This window comes from Ciconia boyciana, chromosome 6 (assembly GCF_034638445.1).
Source record: "Ciconia boyciana chromosome 6, ASM3463844v1, whole genome shotgun sequence".
In the NCBI taxonomy this organism is placed as follows: domain Eukaryota; kingdom Metazoa; phylum Chordata; class Aves; order Ciconiiformes; family Ciconiidae; genus Ciconia; species Ciconia boyciana.
The window spans coordinates 187,480-207,189 of NC_132939.1; the positions used below are offsets into that span (position 1 = coordinate 187,480).

The 19,710-nt window shown below is 70.9% G+C and overlaps 3 protein-coding genes across 7 annotated transcripts; 2 read left to right on the top strand and 1 right to left on the bottom strand.

Moving 5' to 3' along the window:
- The first annotated feature begins 81 nt into the window (after positions 1-81).
- PRG2 (proteoglycan 2, pro eosinophil major basic protein) lies at positions 82-3,269 on the top strand. Its single transcript, XM_072865821.1, has 5 exons — positions 82-151; positions 254-420; positions 511-645; positions 2,710-2,821; positions 3,091-3,269. Exons 1-5 carry the CDS (start codon positions 91-93, stop codon positions 3,147-3,149), a joined length of 534 nt encoding a protein of 177 aa, XP_072721922.1. The 5' UTR covers positions 82-90; the 3' UTR covers positions 3,150-3,269.
- A 1,651-nt stretch (positions 3,270-4,920) lies between these two features.
- On the bottom strand, positions 4,921-10,394 carry P2RX3 (purinergic receptor P2X 3). Of its 3 annotated transcripts, XM_072865804.1 has the most exons (12): positions 10,146-10,394; positions 9,117-9,252; positions 8,952-9,023; positions 8,784-8,850; positions 8,607-8,700; positions 8,019-8,096; positions 7,776-7,917; positions 6,183-6,319; positions 5,994-6,087; positions 5,838-5,903; positions 5,457-5,534; positions 4,921-5,261 (listed from the first exon to the last, which is right to left on the bottom strand). In XM_072865804.1, exons 1-12 carry the CDS (start codon positions 10,283-10,285, stop codon positions 5,139-5,141), a joined length of 1,227 nt encoding a protein of 408 aa, XP_072721905.1. In that variant the 5' UTR covers positions 10,286-10,394; the 3' UTR covers positions 4,921-5,138. The 3 variants fall into 3 exon arrangements, with proteins under 3 accessions (XP_072721905.1, XP_072721904.1, XP_072721906.1); XM_072865803.1 differs by having other exon boundaries at positions 8,952-9,252; XM_072865805.1 differs by lacking the exon at positions 6,183-6,319 and having other exon boundaries at positions 8,952-9,252.
- Positions 10,395-11,241: 847 nt separating this feature from the next.
- On the top strand, positions 11,242-19,599 carry SSRP1 (structure specific recognition protein 1). 3 transcript variants are annotated; one of them, XM_072865256.1, is made up of 17 exons: positions 11,242-11,379; positions 11,738-11,916; positions 12,641-12,826; positions 13,102-13,207; positions 13,863-14,053; positions 14,139-14,369; positions 14,465-14,568; positions 14,700-14,828; positions 15,205-15,426; positions 15,527-15,599; positions 16,103-16,241; positions 16,380-16,425; positions 17,054-17,177; positions 17,644-17,814; positions 18,120-18,211; positions 18,424-18,607; positions 18,883-19,599. In XM_072865256.1, exons 2-17 carry the CDS (start codon positions 11,863-11,865, stop codon positions 18,949-18,951), a joined length of 2,121 nt encoding a protein of 706 aa, XP_072721357.1. In that variant the 5' UTR covers positions 11,242-11,379; positions 11,738-11,862; the 3' UTR covers positions 18,952-19,599. The 3 variants fall into 3 exon arrangements, with proteins under 3 accessions (XP_072721357.1, XP_072721356.1, XP_072721358.1); XM_072865255.1 differs by having other exon boundaries at positions 11,334-11,379; positions 11,832-11,916; XM_072865257.1 differs by lacking the exon at positions 11,242-11,379 and adding an exon at positions 11,386-11,412.
- Positions 19,600-19,710: the final 111 nt, after the last annotated feature.

Genomic DNA, 19,710 nt, shown 5'->3' on the forward strand with positions numbered 1-19,710 from the left:
GGGTGGCAGAGGGTGACTGGGGACATGGCATCTCCCGAGGGTGCCCAGGGTGCCAGTGTCCCCAGCCCCACCGGCGTCCCCAGCCCCGCCATGCAGCCCTGCCTGCTCCTCGTCCTGGCCCTGCTGGGCACGGCCTCCGCCAGCCACCTCGGTGAGTGCCCGCCACGCCGCCCGCCCCGCGGGGACACCGTGGGGACACCCCCTGCTCCCCTGCACCCCATGTGCCCGGGGTGACGTCTGCTGGTGTCCCCAGCCCCTGCCGACCCCGAGGCGGAGGAGGAGGCACTGGACGCGCGAGAGGAGGACATCCAGTGCCCGCTGGAGAGCGAGACGCGGGCGGTCAGCTTCACGGACCCGCTGGGTGCCACCACCTACCGCTATGTCATCGTCACCCGCTGCCAGACCTTCCTCAAAGCCCAGGTGGGCCGGGGACGGGCAGGGGGGTTGGGGTCAGGGGGCACCGCGTGCCCCCCGTCGTCCCCGTCGTGACCAGCGTGTCCCCCTCCGCAGCGCATCTGTGCCCGGTGCTACCACGGACGCCTGGCCTCCATCCACACCTACAGGATCAACAACTACGTGCAGCGCCAGGCGCGGCTCTGCACCACCCGCGGGCAGGTCTGGATCGGGGCCACCACCCGGCCTCAGGTAGGGGACCCCCCCACCCTGCGCCCACCACCCACCCCGGCCTCATGGCACCTTGCCGGCCTGGGGGCACCAGCCCTGTCCCTGTGTCCCCAGTGCCCACCCTGGGTGTCCCAGCCCTGTCCCCATGTCCCCATTCCCCATCTTTGGGTGTCCCAGCCCTGTCCCAGTGTCCCCAGTCCCCATCTTCGGGTGCCCCAGCCCTGTCCCCGTGTCCCCAGTCCCCACCTTTGGGTGCCCCAGCCCTGTCCCAGTGTCCCCAGTCCCCACCTTTGGGTGGCCCAGCCCTGTCCCAGTGTCCCCAGTCCCCACCCTGGGCACCCCAGCCCTGTCCCCGTGTCCCCAGTCCCCACCTTTGGGTGTCCCAGCCCTGTCCCCGTGTCCCCATTCCCCACCTTCGGGTGCCCCAGCCCTGTCCCAGTGTCCCCAGTCCCCATCTTTGGGTGTCCCAGCCCTGTCCCCGTGTCCCCAGTCCCCATCTTCGGGTGCCCCAGCCCTGTCCCAGTGTCCCCAGTCCCCACCTTTGGGTGCCCCAGCCCTGTCCCAGTGTCCCCAGTCCCCATCTTTGGGTGCCCCAGCCCTGTCCCCGTGTCCCCAGTCCCCACCTTCGGGTGCCCCAGCCCTGTCCCAGTGTCCCCAGTCCCCATCTTTGGGTGTCCCAGCCCTGTCCCCGTGTCCCCAGTCCCCATCTTTGGGTGTCCCAGCCCTGTCCCAGTGTCCCCAGTCCCCACCTTTGGGTGGCCCAGCCCTGTCCCAGTGTCCCCAGTCCCCACCTTCGGGTGCCCCAGCCCTGTCCCAGTATCCCCAGCGCCCACCCTGGCTGTCCCAGCCCTGTCCCAGTGTCCCCAGTCCCCACCCTCGGGTGCCCCAGCCCTGTCCCCATGGCACCAGTCCCCATCTTTGGGTGTCCCAGCCCTGTCCCCGTGTCCCCATTCCCCACCTTCGGGTGCCCCAGCCCTGTCCCAGTGTCCCCAGTCCCCACCTTTGGGTGGCCCAGCCCTGTCCCCGTGTCCCCATTCCCCATCTTTGGGTGTTCCAGCCCTGTCCCCGTGTCCCCATTCCCCACCTTCGGGTGCCCCAGCCCTGTCCCCATGTCCCCAGTCCCCATCTTTGGGTGGCCCAGCCCTGTCCCAGTGTCCCCAGTCCCCATCTTTGGGTGCCCCAGCCCTGTCCCCATGTCCCCAGTCCCCATCTTTGGGTGCCCCAGCCCTGTCCCAGTGTCCCCAGTCCCCACCTTTGTGTGTCCCAGCCCTGTCCCCGCGTCCCCAGTCCCCACCTTCGGGTGCCCCAGCCCTGTCCCCATGTCCCCATTCCCCACCTTCGGGTGCCCCAGCCCTGTCCCCGTGTCCCCAGTCCCCACCTTCGGGTGCCCCAGCCCTGTCCCCGTGTCCCCAGTCCCCACCTTCGGGTGCCCCAGCCCTGTCCCCGTGTCCCCATTCCCCACCTTCGGGTGCCCCAGCCCTGTCCCCGTGTCCCCAGTCCCCACCTTTGGGTGGCCCAGCCCTGTCCCAGTGTCCCCAGTCCCCATCTTTGGGTGTTCCAGCCCTGTCCCCGTGTCCCCATTCCCCACCTTCGGGTGCCCCAGCCCTGTCCCCATGTCCCCAGTCCCCACCTTTGGGTGGCCCAGCCCTGTCCCAGTGTCCCCAGTCCCCATCTTTGGGTGCCCCAGCCCTGTCCCCATGTCCCCAGTCCCCATCTTTGGGTGTCCCAGCCCTGTCCCAGTGTCCCCAGTCCCCACCTTTGGGTGGCCCCGCCCCCTCCCCGTGTCCCCAGTCCCCACCTGCGGGTGCCCCAGCCCTGTGCCCATGTCCCCATTCCCCACCTTCGGGTGCCCCAGCCCTGTCCCCGTGTCCCCAGTCCCCACCTTTGGGTGGCCCAGCCCTGTCCCAGTGTCCCCAGTCCCCACCTTCGGGTGCCCCAGCCCTGTCCCAGTGTCCCCAGCGCCCACCCGGGCTGTCCCCGCCCTGTCCCCCCGTTCCTACGCCCGTCCCTGGCTGTCCCAGCCCGCCATCCCCCGGCCCCCGCCCGCTGCCGGGGGTGTCCCCATGCCCTTGTCCCCTTGCGCAGGGTGGCACCGTGCACTGCAAGTGGGCAGACCGGACCCGCTGGAACTACTCGTACTGGCTGCGGGGGTACCCGCTGCGCTCCCGCCCCTACTGCACCACGCTCTGCATCAACAGTCAGTGGGGCGGGGGCGCGGGGGCGGGGGGTGTGGGGGGCACGGGGGCACCCGGGGCCTGGGGGGCCGTGCTGGGAGCCTCTGCCCGCGGGCGAGTGGGCGAGTGGGGGCGGATGCCGGGGTCTCGGGGGGAGGCGGGAGGGGGGCTGGGACGTGGCAGCGTGGGGGCTGGCACCGGGGGGAGGGTCGGGTCCCTGGGGGTGGGGGTGGTCCCCGGGGCGGTGGGTGCTGTTGGGTGCCGGGGCTGACCCCCCCGTTCCTCCCCGCAGACGGACACTGGAGAAGCCTGCGCTGCCGGATGAGGCTGCCCTTCGTCTGCGAGTACTGAGGGGCTCAGCCCCCCCGGGTGCCCCCGGCCCCGCGCCCCCCCGGGCACCCCCTGCCGCTGGCCCGCCCCGCTGGCCCCGCAGCGGGGGGGCTGCACCCCCACCCCGGATCTCAATAAAGTGTCAGCTTTCAGCACCCATCTCTGTGTTCGGGCCCCGGGCGGGGGTGCCGGGGGGCCCCGGCGTGGGTGCTGGGGCGGTAACGGGGGCGGTGGGAAGCACCCTGGGGTGCGCAGCGGGGGGGGCGGGGACAGGGGTGTCCCGTGTATCCTGCGCGGCCCCTGCATGGGCAAGCGGGGGGCACGGGGTCCGTGACACCGGACCCCACGGCCACCCCAGCCCGACGGCGTCACCCTGACCTCCCATCCCGGCGCCCCGGCCCCCCCCGCCAGGCCTCCCCCATAACCGCCCCGCGCCCCCGCACAGGCTGCAGACGGATGGGTGCTGCGAGCGAAGGTTTATTGGGGTGGGGGGTGCAGCCCCCCGGCGTGGGGCCGGCTGGGAGCGGGGGGGTGCCGGGGGGTGCAGAGGTGGGGGGCACTGGGGGGGCTGAGCCCCTCGGCACCGGCAGCCACCCCTGGCTGCCCACGCGTCCCCAGCACCCATTCGGGGGGGGGGGTGTCACCCCTGGCACCCAACAGCACCCACTGCCCCAGGAAGCAGCACCCAGCGCCAGGGGCCCACCCCAGCCCCCCGGCCAGAGATGTGGGAGCTGCGGGGACCCGGGGGACGTGGGGTGGGGCCCCCCGGCCAGGTGGCACCTGCTGAGGGGAGCACTGGGCACCTGGGCTGGGGGGGGCAACGGGGCTGGGGCACCCTGGGGACACTGGGACAGGGCTGGGACACCCAGGCTGGGCAATGGGGATACTGGGACAGGGCTGGGGCACCCAGGGTGGGCACTGGGGACACGGGGACAGGGCTGGGGCACCCAAAGATGGGGACTGGGGACACGGGGACAGGGCTGGGACACCCAGGGTGGGCACTGGGGACACTGGGAAAGGGCTGGGACACCCAGGGTAGGCACTGGGGACACTGGGAGAGGGCAGGGACACCCAGGGTGGGCACTGGGGACACGGGGACAGGGCTGGGACACCCAAGGATGGGCAGTGGGGACACTGGGACAGGGCTGGTGCACCCAGGGTGGGCACTGGGGACACTGGCACAGGGCTGGGACACCCAGGGTGGGCACTGGGGACACGGGGACAGGGCTGGGACACCCAGTGATGGGGACTGGGGACACTGGGAGAGGGCTGGGACACCCAGGGTGGGCACTGGGGACACTGGGGCACCCAGGGTGGGCACTGGGGACAGGGTGGGCCATAGGAGCCCGGCGGGGGTCCTGGTGAGCCCCTCACCCGGCCATGGGCAGTGGCCCCGGTGCAGATGAGCGGGCTGTGGGTGGTGGCCAGGTTCCCGCGGTGGCACCGGGCGCATACGTGCTGGCGGTCACAGGGCACCAGGGGTCAGCCGGATGGCACCCAGAGGGCTGTGTCCCCCGTCCCCACACCCCGGGCACCCCAGCCCTGGTGCCCACCTGGGTGGCCCTTGGGGGACATCCCTGGGGCCCTGTGCCCCTCTGCCACCCCTGGGCCACTCCCACGGGCCTTGCGCCCCTCTGCCACCCCCAGCGTCACCCCATTCTCCCCACGTCCCCTGTGCCATGCCCCCATACCCCAATGTCCCTCTGCCAGCCCCAGTGCCACCCCCACGGCCCCTGTGTCCCTCTGCCGCCCCCAGTGCCACCTCATGCCCTGTCCCCTGTGCCCCTGCTGCCACCCCCATGGCCCCGACATTGTCCCCACGGCCAGCCCTGCCCCACGGCCACCAGCGTCACCCACACCGCCTCATACGCCCCCTGTGCCCTGTCCCACTGGCAGTGCGGGAAAGGGGGTGCCAGCCATGGGGGGATGCGGGGGGCCCCTGGCCGGGCGCAGGCAGGGGGCTGCCCCACAGCGGGAGGCAGGCGGGGGGCTGCCCCACGGTGCCCGGGGCTAGAGGCCGAGGGAGAAGGTGCCTGAGTCAGTGGACTGCTTGTCTCGGCTGCAGCCCCCCAGCACCCCGGGGGGACACGCCGTGGGGCTGGCGGGGGCCGCAGGCACGCCAGCCTCTGGCACCTGTGGGGCAGGGAATGGGCGTCGGGTTAGTCCTTGCCCCATAGCCAGGGCACCCGGGGGGGCTCAGAGGCAATGCCTGCATGCCTCCCCCACCAGCCAGCCCCACACATCCCCCAGTGTGGCCCGATCCAGCCCCTCCCGGAGGTGACCCCAGCATGGCCCCAGCCCCACAGCGGCCCCAGCCCCATGGCTGACCTCCTCGAACTTGCGGGCCTTGTAGTGCTCGGCTCCCTTCAGGAAGTTGAGCAGGATGATATCGCACAGCACCGTGCCCTGGGGGCGGCAGCATTGGGGTGGGGGGCCCCCGTGCTATGGGGCACCCCCAACACCCCACAGCCCCCCATGGAACCAGGCTGCCATCAGCCTGGGGCTTTGCTGTGTCCCCATGCCCCACGGCTATGGGGTTTTCTGCCATCCCCCTGCCCCCCAACTGTGGGGTGTTCCTCCATCCCCCTCCCAATCACTATGGGGCAGCACCGTCCCCCTTGCCCCACACCTGTGGGGTGCACAGGGCCTTTCCCAAGCCACCCCCAGGGAGATGCCACCGCATGGGGGCTGAGAACGGCCACAACTCACCACGCCAATGGAGGTGAAAGCTGCCACCATGTTGATGAGGGTGGGGACGATGCCGAACTTCCCGGCCTGGGGGTGCAGAGACCCCAGTTGGTGGGGGGTCCCCACCCCCGCCACGGCCCCCACAGCTCCCCGGGAGGCCCCGAGCCCCGCACGTACGTTGCCATACACCAGGACGTCGAAGCGGATGCCGAAGGCCTTGGTGAGGGTGCGGCGCTCGGTGCCGTCCTGCCAGCGGTAGTACCTGGCGTGCCTGCGCAGGGACGCGGGGACAGGGGGCCGGGGGCCATGCCGGGCTGCGCACACGCGTGTGACACGCGTGTCCCCGTGCGGCGGCGTGTGCCCTACCTGAAGTTGTAGCCGGAGGCGGGGGCGGGGGGGCGGGCGAGGCCGTCCAGGCGGGTGAAGGAGTAGCGGGGCAGGCAGCGCTCCCAGGCCCGGTCCAGGTCGCACACCCACCCGATCTTGATGCCCAGCACCCCCCCCTGCCCCGGCCGTCAGCGTCAGCTGCGCCGCGCGCCCCGCGGCCCCGTGTCCCCATGCCCCACGTCCCAGGTAGCCGCACCCCCACATCCCCCTGTCCCCACGTCCCCACACCGCTGTGCCCTGCATCCCGCATCCCCCTGTCCCCGCGCCCCACGTCCCGTGTCCCCGTGTCTGTGCGTCCCACATCCCCGCCTCCCACACCCCAGGCCCCATGCCCCTACAGCCACGTCCCCGCGTCCCCGCATCCCCACATCCCCAAGTCCCACATCACTGTGTCCCCAAGTTCCACGTCCCCCATGCCTATGTCCCCACATCCCGTCCCGACATCCCACATCCCTGCATCCCCACACCCCGTGTCCCCACGTCCTGCATCCTCATGTCCTCCTGTCCCCACGTCCCACATCCCCGTGTCCCCACATCCCCATGTCCCATGTCCCTGTGTCCCCAAGGTCCATGTCCCATGTCCCTGTGCTCCCACATCCGCACATCGCATCTCCCCATGTCCCCCCGTCTCACGTCTCACATCCTGCATCCCCACATCCCATGCGACTGTGTCCCCATGTCCTCACATCCCACATCCCTGTGTCCCCATGTCCCACACCCCCATGTCCCCACATCCCCTGTCTCATATCCCCATGTCCCCCCGTCCCCTGTCTCATGTCCCCGTGTCCCCACATCCCCGCATCCCCACGTCCCACACCCCCATGTCCCCACATCCCTTGTCTCACGTCCCCGTGTCCCCACATCCCGCATCCCCACGTCCCGCACCCCCGTGTCCCCACATCCCCACATCTCATGTCCCCGTGTCCCCACATCCCACATCCCCGCGTCCCCATGTCCCGCATCCTCGTGTCCCACGTCCCCACATCCCCGTCTCACGCCCCCGCGTCCCCATGTCCCGCACCCCCGTGTCCCACGTCCCCACATCCCACATCCCACGCCCCCGCGTCCCCATGTCCCGCACCCCCGTGTCCCACGTCCCCGCGCCCCCCGTCTCACGCCCCCGCGTCCCCATGTCCCGCACCCCCGTGTCCCACGTCCCCGCGCCCCCGTCTCACGCCCCTGCGTCCCCATGTCCCGCACCCCGTGTCCCACGTCCCCACAGCCCCGTCTCACGCCCCCGTGTCCCCTGTCCCGCACCCCCGTGTCCCACGTCCCCACAGCCCCGTCTCACGCCCCCGCGTCCCCATGTCCCGCACCCCCGTGTCCCACGTCCCCACATCCCACATCCCACGCCCCCGCGTCCCCATGTCCCGCACCCCCGTGTCCCACGTCCCCACATCCCACATCGCACGCCCCCGCGTCCCCATGTCCCGCACCCCCGTGTCCCACGTCCCCACATCCCACATCCCACGCCCCCGCGTCCCCATGTCCCGCACCCCCGTGTCCCACGTCCCCGCGCCCCCCGTCTCACGCCCCCGCGTCCCCACGCCCCACCCGCGTGTCCCCGCTCACGGTGGCGGCCAGCGTGGGGAAGTCCTGCCCGGCGAGGCGCACCACGTCCCCCAGCCGCAGGATGGGGCACAGCGGCTGCCGCTCGGGGTGGAACCGGCACCGGCCCAGCTCCGCCCCGCTGCCGGGCGGCGGCAGGTTGGCCCTGGGGGGACGCGGGGGACGCGGGGGACGCGGGGACGGGGCGTCAGGGCCGGGCTGGGGGCAGGGCGGCGCGCCCGTCCCCGCCGTCCCGCTGCCGCCCACCTCTCGAAGCCGAAGAGCGGGAAGCGGACGCTGTTCTTGATGAGGAGCGTGAAGTTCTCGGCCTCCAGCATCACGGGGCTGGGAGAGGCGGCGTCCCTGGGCGCGGGGGCGCGGACCCGGGTCCCCCCGGGTCCCCCTGGGTCCTCCCGTGTTCCCCCGGGTCCGCCCGGGTCCCCCCCGTGTCCCCCCGGGTCCTCCCGTGTCTCCCCGTGTCCCCCCCGTGTCCTCCCGTGTCCCCCCGTGTTCCCCTCGTATCCTCCCGAGTCCCCCCCGTGTCCCCCCGGGTCCCCCTGGGTCCTCCCGTGTCCCCCCGGCTCCGCCTGGGTCCCCCGTGTTTCCCCGGTCCCCCGGTCCCCTGGGTCCCCCTGGGTCCCCCGTGTTTCCCCGGTCCCCCGGGTCCCCCGTGTCCCCCGGGTCCCCCGTGTTTCCCCGGTCCCCGGGTCCCCCCGTGTCCCCCCGTGTCCCCCGTGTCCCCCCGTGTCCCCCCGTGTCCCCCGGGTCCCCCCGTGTTCCCCGGTCCCCCGGGTCCCCCGTGTCCCCCCGTGTCCCCCCGGGTCCCCCGGTCCCCCGTGTCCCCGGCCCCCTCACACGTCGACGCTGTCCACCTCCGGCGGGCACCAGCCCCGGACCTCGCAGGTGCGCAGGGTCCCGTTGTAGGGCACGCACCGCCCGGTCAGCAGCCCTGCCGGAGCCCCGGTCAGCGCGCCCGGCCCCGGCCCCGGCCCCGGCCCCGGCCCCAGCCCCAGCCCCGGGCGGGGCCCTCACCGCTGCCCGTGGCGGGGCTCCCGGCCCGGCAGTCGCGGTCGGCCCTGCACCGGTACTCGGCTTCGCTCTGCGGGGCGGCGGTGAGGCCGGGCGGGCGGGGGAGGGGGGGGGCCCCGTCCCGGGGAGCCCCCGCCGCCCCGGGGAGCCCCCGCCGCCGCCGGCCCGTACCTGGGGGCAGACGCCCTGCGCCTGGTTCTCGGTCAGGATCTGCTTGGTGACCACCACGAACACCGAGGTGCCCTGGGGAACGGCACCGTGGCCCTGCCCGCCCCCGGCTCCGCCCGGGAGGGGAAACTGAGGCGGGGGGGGCGGGGGGGTCCCGGCGCCCCTCACCTGGGGGGGCGTGACGTAGTCGGCCGCGTCCAGCACGCGGCCCGCGTAGCGCCCGACGCCCTTCACCTTGGTCACCACCGAGGACTCGATGGCGGTGTCCCGCACCTGGTAGGCTTTCTCATGGAGGAACACCCAGCTGCGACGGCACCCGCGGGGGCTGGCGGCGGGGACGGCGCTCCCCGCCGCCCCCGCGGGACCCCCCGCCGCCCCCGGCGCCACCGCCGCCCCGCGGCACCCGGGGCCGCCGGTCCCCCGACGGGCGCCTGGCACCCGCCCCCGGCCGCCGTCGGCCCCGGGAGCGGCCGCGGCCGGACCCCCCCACCCCCGCCACTCGCTGCCGCCGTGCCGCTGCCCCCGCCCCGGCGCTGTCCCCCGCCCGCCACCCGCCGGACGCGCTCTCCGTGTCGTCCCCCTCGTGTCGCACGCTCCGGCACCGCCACCGCCCCGTCACCCTCGCGGGCACCCCTCCCCGCTGTCCCCCCGTGTCACCCTCGCGGGCACCCCTCCTCGCTGTCCCCCGTGTCACCCCCACGGGCACCCCTCCCGCTGTCCCCCGTGTCACCCTCGCGGGCACCCCTCCTCGCTGTCACCCCCGCGGGCACCCCTCCTCGCTGTCCCCCCGTGTCACCCCGCGGGCACCCTCCCCGCTGTCCCCCGTGTCACCCTCGCGGGCACCCCTCCTCGCTGTCACCCCACGGGCACCCCTCCTCGCTGTCCCCCGTGTCACTCCCACGGGCACCCCTCCCCGCTGTCCCCCCGTGTCACCCCTGCGGGCACGCCCGGCGTTGCCGGCACTGACACACTTGTCACCCTCTCGCCCGTCCCGCCCCGTCACCCACGCTGTCACCCGCCGCTCCTGGCCCGGCCACCCCCCCCCTCCCCGCGCCACCGCCCGGGCTGTCCCCTCGCCGCCCCCCCGTCCCCCTTGTCGCCCCCCCGGTGTCACTCGCAGCAGCCGCCTGTCACCCGGGTGCCACCAAGCGATGCCCCGGGCGAGGGGGGGCGGCGGGGGGGCCCCGGGGGCCTCACCCGATGAAGTAAGCGAGGATGAGGAGCTGCACGCCGCGGTTGACGGCCCCCACCACCCAGCTCCTCACCACCACCGACTTGGCGGTCTCGTAGGAGAAGAACGCGGTCACGCAGCGGGTGCCGGGGCGCGGGGCGGGCATGGGCAGGGCGGGCAGGGGTGCAGGCAGGGGGACCGGCAGCGGGGGTGCGGGCAGGAGCAGGCAGCGGGCAGGGGGACCGGCAGCGGGGCTGATGCGGGCAGGAGCAGGCAGCGGGCAGGGGAACCGGCAGCGGGGCTGATGCGGGCAGGAGCAGGCAGCGGGCAGGGGAACCGGCAGCGGGGCTGATGCGGGCAGGAGCAGGCAGGGGGCAGGGGGACCGGCAGCGGGGCTGATGCGGGCAGGAGCAGGCAGGGGGACCGGCAGCGGGGTGATGCGGGCAGGGCGGGGGCGGAGGCACGGGGGAGGGGAGTGGAGGGGGGCGAGGGGGGAGCGGGGGGAGGGAGGGGCGGGCGGGGGCGGGGTCGCCCCGCCCGGGGTCCCTGCGGTGGGGGTCCCCCCCTTCGGGGCTCCCCGCCCCCAGAGACACGGGGGGGCCCGGAGGACCCCGCGCTGGGGGACCCCGCGTTGGGGGACCCGGTTTCGGGGGGTCCCTGTGGGGGGGCTGGTGTGGGGGGTGCCCGTGTGTGCGGCCCTCAGGCTTTGGGGGTGCCCGTTTTGGGGGTGCCCCGTTGTGGGGCGCCACATACTGGGGTGCCCCGTGTAGGGGGTGCCCTCATTTTGGGGCGCCACATACTGGGGTGCCCCGTGTAGGGGGTGCCCTCATTTTGGGGTGCCACATACTGGGGTGCCCCGTGTAGGGGGTGCCCCCATTTTGGGGTGCCACATACTGGGGTGCCCTCATTTTGGGGTGCCCCCATTTTGGGGATCACCCGGCGCTGACCAATGGGGGCGCGGCCCCTCCGGCCAGCGGCCTCCTGCCTCTCTATGGTGCCGGGCGAGGCAGCGCGGCAGGCGAGGCCTGGGGGAGCGGCCGCTCTAGCCCCCCACCCCCCCGCCTCGCTGGCGGGGCGAGCGCGGCACGCCGCGTCCTCTCTAGCCGGAGTCCTCCGGGCGCTCTATGCTCCCGCCCCCGCCCTTGCCGCGCGGTCCTCCCGCGCCCCGCGGTGGCGCCCAGAGCGGCTCCTCTCTATGGCGGAAGTAGGGGCGGGTTCCGGCGGCGGCGGCGGCAGCGGCGGGGGGAGGCTCCGCGCGAGGTTCGTGTTGCGCAGGCGGGAAAAGCGGCGGCGGTGCGGGGGGGCTGGGCCCGGCCGGGCCGGGGGCGGCGGGGCCGGGGGGCGGGCCCGGGAGACGCTGGGGCCCGGGGGGAGCTCGGGGCCGGGGGAGTTGGGGGCTGGGAGCGGCGGCGGGGGGAGATTTGGGGTGCTGGGGGGGAAGGGCGGGGCTGGAGGGACCGGGGGCGGGGGGCGCGCAGGGAAGGCGCCGGGGCGCATCGGGGGCGGGGGGTGTGGGGGTCGGCCGGGGGCGTCGGGGCCGCCCCGCGGGGGGGCCGGGAGCCATCTTCCCCCGGGAGCCTCCCCGCCGAGCCCCGCTCACCCTGCTCTCCCCCCGCAGCTGCTCTGTCCCCGACCCCGGCTGCCGCAGGCCCGGGGCATGCGGGGCGCGGGGGGGAACTGAACGGCTGCGCTCGGCCTCCTTCCCCTCCCAGAGCCCAGGTGCCGCCGCCTCCCCCAGCCGCCATGGCCGACACGCTGGAGTTCAACGAGATCTACCAGGAGGTGAAGGGGTCCATGGTGAGCGGGGGCACGCGGGCCCCGGGGAGACCCGCTTGGGCCCCAGCCGGCGGCGCGGCGCGCCGAGACCCGCTCTCCCGGCCGAAACGCTGCAGGGCGCTTCCCCCCCCCGCCCCGGCGTCTCTTCTGCCGCCTCATCCTGGCAGAGGGTGTTTTGTTTTGCTGATCTCGCCTGGAAGCGGGGAGCGGAGGCGCCTCGTTTCCGGGGCTGAAGCGTTTCGGAGCATCAGCGGGGGCTTTTAGTGCCAGCCCGTTGCGGAGCGAGCGAGGCTGCGGTTGGGAACCCTTCCAGGAGGAGGGAGAAGGGATGCCAGCTCTGCGCGTCCACCGTAGCCGCTGCGAGAGGGTTGCCTGTCGGCCGCCAGCCTGCTCCTGTGCTGGGGCGTGGGCGGGGGGCTCGCGGTGGTGTCGAGTGTTTCGGGGTCGCCCTTAACCCTCTGGCTTTTGGGACGTTGTCCCCAAAAGCCCCCCAGAGCTACGGCACTGAGGGTGCTGGCGACTGCCTTGTGGCTGCTTGAGTCCCGAGTTCGGGTGGTGAGGAGCGTGCGAGGACTAAAGCTGGTGGGCGGTTGGGGAAGTCGCCTTGTTTCACCTGGGGGGTTGTGCAGCCGCCTGTCGCACCCGAAGGGCGGTGGTTCCCTGCTCTGGAGCCTGTCGGTGTCGGTGGGCTGTGCCCCGCGTGCGGGGCGAGCCGCCCCCGCCTCACGCCCGCCTCTCCCCCCAGAACGACGGGCGGCTGCGGCTGAGCCGTCAGGGCGTGATCTTCAAGAACAGCAAGACGGGGAAGGTGGACAACATCCAGGCCTCGGAGCTGGCCGAGGGCGTGTGGCGCCGCGTGGCGCTCGGTCACGGCCTCAAGCTGCTCACCAAGAACGGCCACGTCTACAAATACGATGGTTTCCGGGAATCGGTGAGTCCCCCGGCCCCTGCGTGCCTGGCCCGTCCTTGGCCCTGGCTGGCGTCTGTTCTCTCGCTGGCTTGTGCTTGTCCAGCATGGAGCTGCGCTCGCTGTGAGTCTCACAGCTCTGACCCCTCTCCCAAACAGCTCTGACCCCCTCCCAAACAGCTCTGACCCCCATTTTTCTTGCTGCTTTCCTTGTGCCGGGGGGCTGCGTTGCAGTTACAGGCTCTGGGCATCCCCAGACGTGGTGGTTTCTGACGGACGTTCCCTCTTTCTCTCCCCAGGAGTTTGACAAGCTCTCAGATTTCTTCAAGGCCCACTATCGCCTGGAGCTGGCAGAGAAGGACCTGTGTGTGAAGGGTTGGAACTGGGGGACGGTGAGGTTCGGAGGTGAGTCGTGGCGATGCCGTTACTGGGGAAAGGGAACCTCCGTGCCGGGTGCCGCCCGAGGCGGTGGGGCTGGTCTGGTAGCTGGTGTTTCCCACCAGCATGGCTGTTCCCGCAGCAGCCAGCCGGTCCCCTGGGCAGCAGCCCGATTTCTAGTGGTGTCCTCGGGGACAGCGAGGGTGATAGTCATCCCAGGAAAGCAGGACATACCTGCGGGCCCCAAGGCCGGGGGGAAGGTTTTGCAGGCAGGGCATGCTCAGCGTAAAAGAAGGGTCGGCGTGGGAGCTGCGAGCGTCTGGCAGAGCCTGCCGGTTCCTGAAGGAGCCGGGGAGCTGGTGGACGCTCCTCCCTGGTCTGAGACCAGGGGAACATGGGAACAGACGGTTCGCTCCTGTTCGTTTCTGATCAGGGTCGATCTCCGGGGCCGTAGCCCGAAGGAGAAAGCCTGGAGATTTGGGAGGGAGCACGGGAATGCAGGGGGGGAGAGGAGAGGCATTGCTGGTTTTGGGAGAAGACCAAGGCTGCTGCTGGAGATGGGATCTAGGAGGACGCCGTGGGGCTGCCCCGCAGGGTGGAGCTTAGGTTCTTGCCCCCGCCTCGTCGCGCGGTAGTCCTGGTGCTGCTGTGACGGGCTGCGTCTCCCCTCCCGCCCCCCTAGGGCAGCTGCTCTCCTTTGACATTGGGGAGCAGCCGGTGTTCGAGATCCCCCTCAGCAACGTCTCCCAGTGCACGACGGGCAAGAACGAGGTGACGCTGGAGTTCCACCAGAACGACGACGCGGAGGTCTCGCTCATGGAGGTTCGCTTCTACGTGCCCCCGACCCAGGAGGACGGCGTGGACCCCGTGGAGGTGAGCGGGGGGCCGGGGGGCCGGCAGGTCGGGCAGAGGGGGTAGCTGGGTACCCTCGCCCGGCTGTAACTCCCTTCCCTTGCAGGCCTTCGCTCAGAACGTCCTCTCCAAGGCGGACGTGATCCAGGCCACCGGAGACGCCATCTGCATCTTCCGGGAACTGCAGTGCCTGACGCCTCGCGGGCGATACGACATCCGTATCTACCCCACTTTCCTGCATCTTCACGGCAAGACCTTCGACTACAAGATCCCTTACACGACCGTGCTGCGCCTCTTCCTGCTCCCGCACAAGGACCAGCGGCAGATGTTCTTTGTGGTGAGGAGGGGGCGAGGGGTCTTCCCTCCCCCAGGGAAGGGTGCAAGTGGCGGGTTCGGGGGATTTCAGGTCCTCGCCTCCTCTTCTCTTTTCAGATCAGCCTGGACCCCCCGATAAAGCAAGGCCAGACCCGCTACCACTTCCTTATCCTGCTCTTCTCCAAGGATGAGGACATCTCCCTGACCCTCAACATGAACGAGTGAGTTCCTCTCCTGCCAGGCCACTTCCTTGACCCCCTCCCTGGATCCGGGGGCCGCGGGGAGCTGGGAGGGAGGTAACGAACCTCCCGGGTTCTCGTTCTCACCGTTGCCCTCTCTTTTGGCCGCGCAGGGAGGAGGTGGAGAAACGCTTCGAGGGGCGGCTCACCAAGAACATGTCGGGCTCCCTCTACGAGATGGTCAGCCGGGTCATGAAGGCGCTGGTGAATCGCAAGATCACCGTGCCCGGCAACTTCCAGGGGTGAGGCGTGCTGCTGCCGGCCGAGGGGGGGGCGGATGGTGGAACGGGGGACCTTCCTGCTGCAGGAAAGGGCGCGGGGATCGGGAGAGGTGCGAAGCGTGCCTCGTCCTCCCTAGGACGGGAGAAAGCTGCTGGTTGGGCAGGCTGAGGCCAGCTGTTTGAGATCCCTCCCTGACCGGCAGCAGGAGCGGCCCCTCTCTTTCTCTCTGGTTCCTGCGGTCAGGGAGAAGGGGCTTTGTGAGATTTGTGCCTCATGCCGGGGGAGCGGCCGACGGGCTCGTCCGGGCTGCCGGGGTCCTCCGTCCCGCCGCGGGGATGGGCACGGGGAGGGTCTTTGCTCCCTGCGGGTGTAAGATGGCTGCGTTTGCTCTCGCAGACACTCCGGAGCCCAGTGCATCACCTGCTCCTACAAGGCCAGCTCGGGGCTTCTCTACCCGCTGGAGCGTGGCTTCATCTACGTGCACAAGCCGCCCGTGCACATCCGCTTCGACGAGATCTCCTTCGTCAACTTTGCCCGCGGGACCACCACCACTCGCTCCTTCGACTTCGAGATCGAGACCAAGCAGGGCACGCAGTACACCTTCAGCAGCATAGAGAGGTGGGCGCGGGGCAAGCTCTCCCCGAGCCCGCCGGGCTGCTCTCTGCGCCGCTGGCGCCCCGGTTGCCACCCGTCCCTGACCACCCTGCCTGTCCTGCAGGGAGGAGTACGGGAAGCTCTTCGACTTCGTCAACGCCAAGAAGCTGAACATCAAGAACCGAGGCCTCAAGGAGGTACCTGCTGAGCAGGGCTGGTTCCCCGCGCCCTGCTGGAACCGCTGCCCCGCCGGCTGGGGTGGGGAGAGGGCTGGGGGCTGTCTTCTCTCCAAAATTTGGCTGCTTTTCCCTTTTTTTTTCACCTCTCTCTTCTCTCCTTGCCCTTGTAGAGGAAAAAGGTCCGTGCGATATCCCTTCCTCTTTCTCCTCTTCCTCCTCCTGGTGCAGGTTTCCTCTGCATGGCTGTGGTGGTCCCTGACTAAACCCAGTAACTCTGGCATGATTTGCGAGAGGGGCCCCCCCTAACTCAGATAACTTTTCTGCCCCTCTCTCCGGAGCCCTGGCGGGGAGAAGGAGGGGACGTGGCGGGTGTCCCGTCCTCCCCGCCCCGTGCATGCGTGGGGGGCCTGCCCGGGGGCCCTGCCCGCCCAGGAGCATGCCAGGAGTTGCAGTTTCCAGAGGGGGGGTGCGTGCAGGTGGGGGGAGCGCGGGGAGCGGCTCTCACGCCGTCTCTCCCACAGGGCATGAAGCAGAGCTACGACGAATATGCGGACTCCGACGAGGACCAGCACGACGCCTACTTGGAGAGGATGAAGGAGGAGGGCAAGATCCGGGAGGAGAACGCCAACGACAGCAGCGACGGCTCTGGGGAGGAGACCGGTGAGGGCTGAGGCTGGGCGGCCGCGAGGGACTGCCGGGGGGGCTGTCTTTGGTGCTCAGGTGTCTTCCCCCCGCTCCGGTGAAGTCCTGTCCCTCCTCGCCTCGCTGTGAGCTGACCCCTGCGCTCTCTCCTTCCAGACGAGTCCTTCAACCCCGGAGAAGAGGACGATGACGTGGCTGAAGAGTGAGTAGAGGCTGGGCAGGGCTCTGTCTAGGGGGGCTTTGGAAGGTGCTGTTTGAGGGTGCCGTGGGGGGGCAGCGGTGGCGTGGGGCTGTGTGAAGGCGGGGGAGCGCTCCAGGCACAGCCAGGGTCACTTTATAAATCCCTGGACTTAAAAATCTTGAGAAGCGGGTGCAGTTCTGGGCGCGCCCTATTACGACGACGTTACGCGACTCGAAGGGGCTAGGGAAGGGCCGTCGGGGGGATCGGATGGCTCCCGGATGGGGCCTCGGCCCTTCGCGCTGGTGCGGAGGCTGCCGTTGTGCGTGCTGGGGAGCGCCGGGTTCGGCCCGACAGGAGGAGGTGGATCTTGGTGGAGTTGAGCCGTGTGATGTTGCGAGCGCCTAAAATTTACAGGAAGTGAGATGATGATGAGCCGTGTTCGTGGAAGGAAAATCCCCTGAGAGCTGTTAAGCACGAACACAACAGCTTCAGCTCAGGAAGTCTCCGAATTATGGGCTGCTGGGGGCTGGGAGAGGTCGGGGGCAGGTCTTGCTGCCTGCCTGTCGCTGCTACGTCTCCCCCACCTCGTGCTTCGTCCTTCTGGGGTGGGGGTCTCGAGCTGTCGCTGAAGCCAAGTACCTCCACACAGGTTTGACAGCAACGCCTCGGCCAGCTCCTCCAGCGGTGACGGCGACAGCGACCGGGACGAGAAGAAGCCAGCCAAGAAGGCCAAGATTGTCAAAGACCGCAAGCCCCGCAAGAAGCAGCTGGAGGTGAGAGGGTGCTGCTGGCGGGGTGTGGAGGGCAGGACCTGCTCCCGGAGCATGGGTTGCTGTTCCCTGTTGGGAGCCACACCGGGGAGACGCGGGTCGCAGCCCGTCAGCGGAGCTGCTTCACCTCAGCCTCCTGCCACGCTCTGATCTGGTGCCACCGCCTCGCTGTGCTTTGCCCTGGCCCGGTCCAGGCCTGCCTTGGCTGCCTCCTGCAGACGGCTCTAGGTTGAGTCTCTTCCAAAGGGAGCGTTGTGCCCGCGCCTAGCCAGTCCTTTTGGCTCTTGGGGCACTCGTCTCCAACGCCCTGCCCTTTCAGCTTTTGTGGGTGTGACCCGACAACCCCTCTCCCCGATGGTGTAGCTGGCTTGCTGGTGGGACGCAGGAGGGAAGCTGAGAGCCAGCCCCAGGCCCCGAGGGGTGCCGTTCGAGGCTTTGATGCTTGTTCTCTCCGCTCCCTGCCTCCTAGAGCAAGAAGGGGAAAGACCCCAACGCTCCCAAGCGGCCGATGTCAGCTTACATGCTCTGGCTGAACGCCAACCGCGAGAAGATCAAGTCAGACCATCCTGGCATCAGCATCACAGACTTGTCCAAGAAGGCTGGGGAGCTCTGGAAAGCCATGTCCAAGGACAAGAAAGAGGTGAGGGTCGGGGCATCTGGGTTGCTCTGCTGGTGGGGAGAGCGGAGCCCGGCCTAGGAGGGGGAGGCTGGGCAGGAGGAGGCCGGGCCGGCTCTTCCCTGGTCTCGGGAACCCGGTGCTCCGTAGGCGGGAGGTCAGGGAGGGAGCGCGGCAGCGGGGAGGCGATGTCTTCGGGCTGGTGAGCTGTCGGGTGAGCGTAGGCTCGGTCCGAGGTGGCGAGGGGCGTGGTGGGCGCACTGGCGTGTGGGTGGGGACGGCGGTGGGGCGGGAGAGAAGGCCCTGCTAACCCTGTGCTCTGGCTGCAGGAATGGGATCGCAAGGCGGAAGACGCCAGGAGGGACTACGAGAAGGCCATGAAGGAGTACAGCGTGGGCAGCAAGTCGGAGAGCTCCAAGACGTGAGTGCGCTGAGCAGGGCGGGCCGGCGGGAGGGTGGCAGGGCTTCACCCCGCCGACGTCGGGCTGTCCCCAGCCGTCACGGAGCCCGGGCCTCCGCAGGGCTGGGGGCTGCGTGAAGAGCCTCCTGGCCCCGCGCTGCCAGAGACAGGGCTGGTGGGCTGTCAGCAGCGTAACGCTTCTCCTCGCCCTGCCGCCCTCCCCACACGTGCAGGGAGAGGTCTAAAAAGAAGAAGAAGAAGCAGGAGAAGCAGATGAAGGGGAAAGTGGAGAAGAAAGGTGCCACCTCCAAGTCTTTGTCCTCCACCAAGTCCCCTGCCAAGAACATGAGCGAGAGCTTCAAGAGCAAGGAATTTGTCTCCAGTGACGAGAGCTCCTCCGGAGAGAGCAAGAAGGAGGTAGGGCTCCCGGGGGGTCGGCTGGGCTGGGCCTCCTGGCCCGTCTTCCCCGGGGATCGCTGCGTTTGTCTCTCTGGAAGGAAGGCTGCCCGCTCCTCCCGGCCCCGTAGGGGCAGGGACCCTCTGGTGCCTCTTGTCTGTGGTGCGCGGGTGTGGGCGGCCCGTCTGTCTGCTACACTTGTCCCGAGTCTCCGCTGTCACCCCGTCCCTGCTGTGGGGCACAGGAGAGGTGGGGGAGCGGGAGCTGCCGCCCTGACCTCGTCCCCTGCCCGCAGGACTCGGAGGAGGAGGGGGTCGCCAGCCCACCCCCCAGCTCGGAGGAATCCGCGTCCGGCTCGGATTAGCCCCGTGCCCGGCTGGCTCCAGGCTGGTTCCCAGACGGCGAGAGCACGGGGGGGCCGGCCCCGCGGCAGGGACCCGGGCCTTGGGCTCCGGCCGCTCCCAGCCCGCCCTGCCCCGACTTCGCCTCCTCCTGCCGCGGGGGCGAGGGCAGGAGACGCGGGAGCGGGGGGGGAGGGCCCCGGCCCCCCTGCCCGAGCCCCCGGTGCCTGGCTGGGGCAGCGAGACCCCGTGGAGGAGGGAGGCTCCGGCAGGGGCCTCGGTCCCCCCTCAGCCCTGTTTCGCATCAATTTATTTTTTTTAAATACTCGGGTTTGTTTCCGTCTCTTTTCTTTCCTTGGCTTTTTTTTTTTTTTTTGTATTTTGGGTCCGTTCACATGGCAACTCGGATTGAATAAAAAAAACCCACCGAGGGCGTGAGTGTGGGTGCAGAGCCGGGGAGGGAGCGGGGCCGGCCCCCCCCTTCCTTCCTTCCCCGGCAGCGGGGCCCCGGGGCCGGCTCGCGCCCGCGCTCCTTCCCGCAGCCGGCCCGGAGCTTCGCTCCCCTCCTTGAGCGGCGGCCAGCGGCTGAGCTCACCGCCTGCCCGTCCATTAGCGGCCCCCGGCCCCTCCTCGGCCTCCCTCGCCCCGCGGAGGAGCCATCAGGCTCCTAATGGAGGCCCCTGGGTCGATCCTGATGCGATCGGGGTTTTCTCCACCTCCCCGACGGGGGGGGCGGGGGGGCCCGATCCCATCGGCGCCGCTTCCCGGCCTGGCTGCGGAGC

Bases quoted from the DNA above. Each gene is read 5' to 3' on its own strand.
- PRG2 (XM_072865821.1), top strand. From the start codon at position 91: ATGCAGCCCTGCCTGCTCCTCGTCCTGGCCCTGCTGGGCACGGCCTCC. The intron at 152-253 runs GTGAGTGCCCGC...TGGTGTCCCCAG, and splicing joins GGCCTCCGCCAGCCACCTCG to CCCCTGCCGACCCCGAGGCG. The intron at 646-2,709 runs GTAGGGGACCCC...CCCCTTGCGCAG, and splicing joins GGGCCACCACCCGGCCTCAG to GGTGGCACCGTGCACTGCAA.
- P2RX3 (XM_072865803.1), bottom strand. From the start codon at position 10,285: ATGCCCGCCCCGCGCCCCGGCACCCGCTGCGTGACCGCGTTCTTCTCC. The intron at 8,851-8,951 runs GTACGGGCCGGC...GCCGCCCCGCAG, and splicing joins CGCAGGGCGTCTGCCCCCAG to AGCGAAGCCGAGTACCGGTG. The intron at 8,097-8,606 runs GTGAGGGGGCCG...CGCCTCTCCCAG, and splicing joins GAGGTGGACAGCGTCGACGT to CCCCGTGATGCTGGAGGCCG.
- SSRP1 (XM_072865256.1), top strand. From the start codon at position 11,863: ATGGCCGACACGCTGGAGTTCAACGAGATCTACCAGGAGGTGAAGGGG. The intron at 14,054-14,138 runs GTGAGCGGGGGG...CTTCCCTTGCAG, and splicing joins ACGGCGTGGACCCCGTGGAG to GCCTTCGCTCAGAACGTCCT. The intron at 14,569-14,699 runs GTGAGTTCCTCT...TTGGCCGCGCAG, and splicing joins CTGACCCTCAACATGAACGA to GGAGGAGGTGGAGAAACGCT.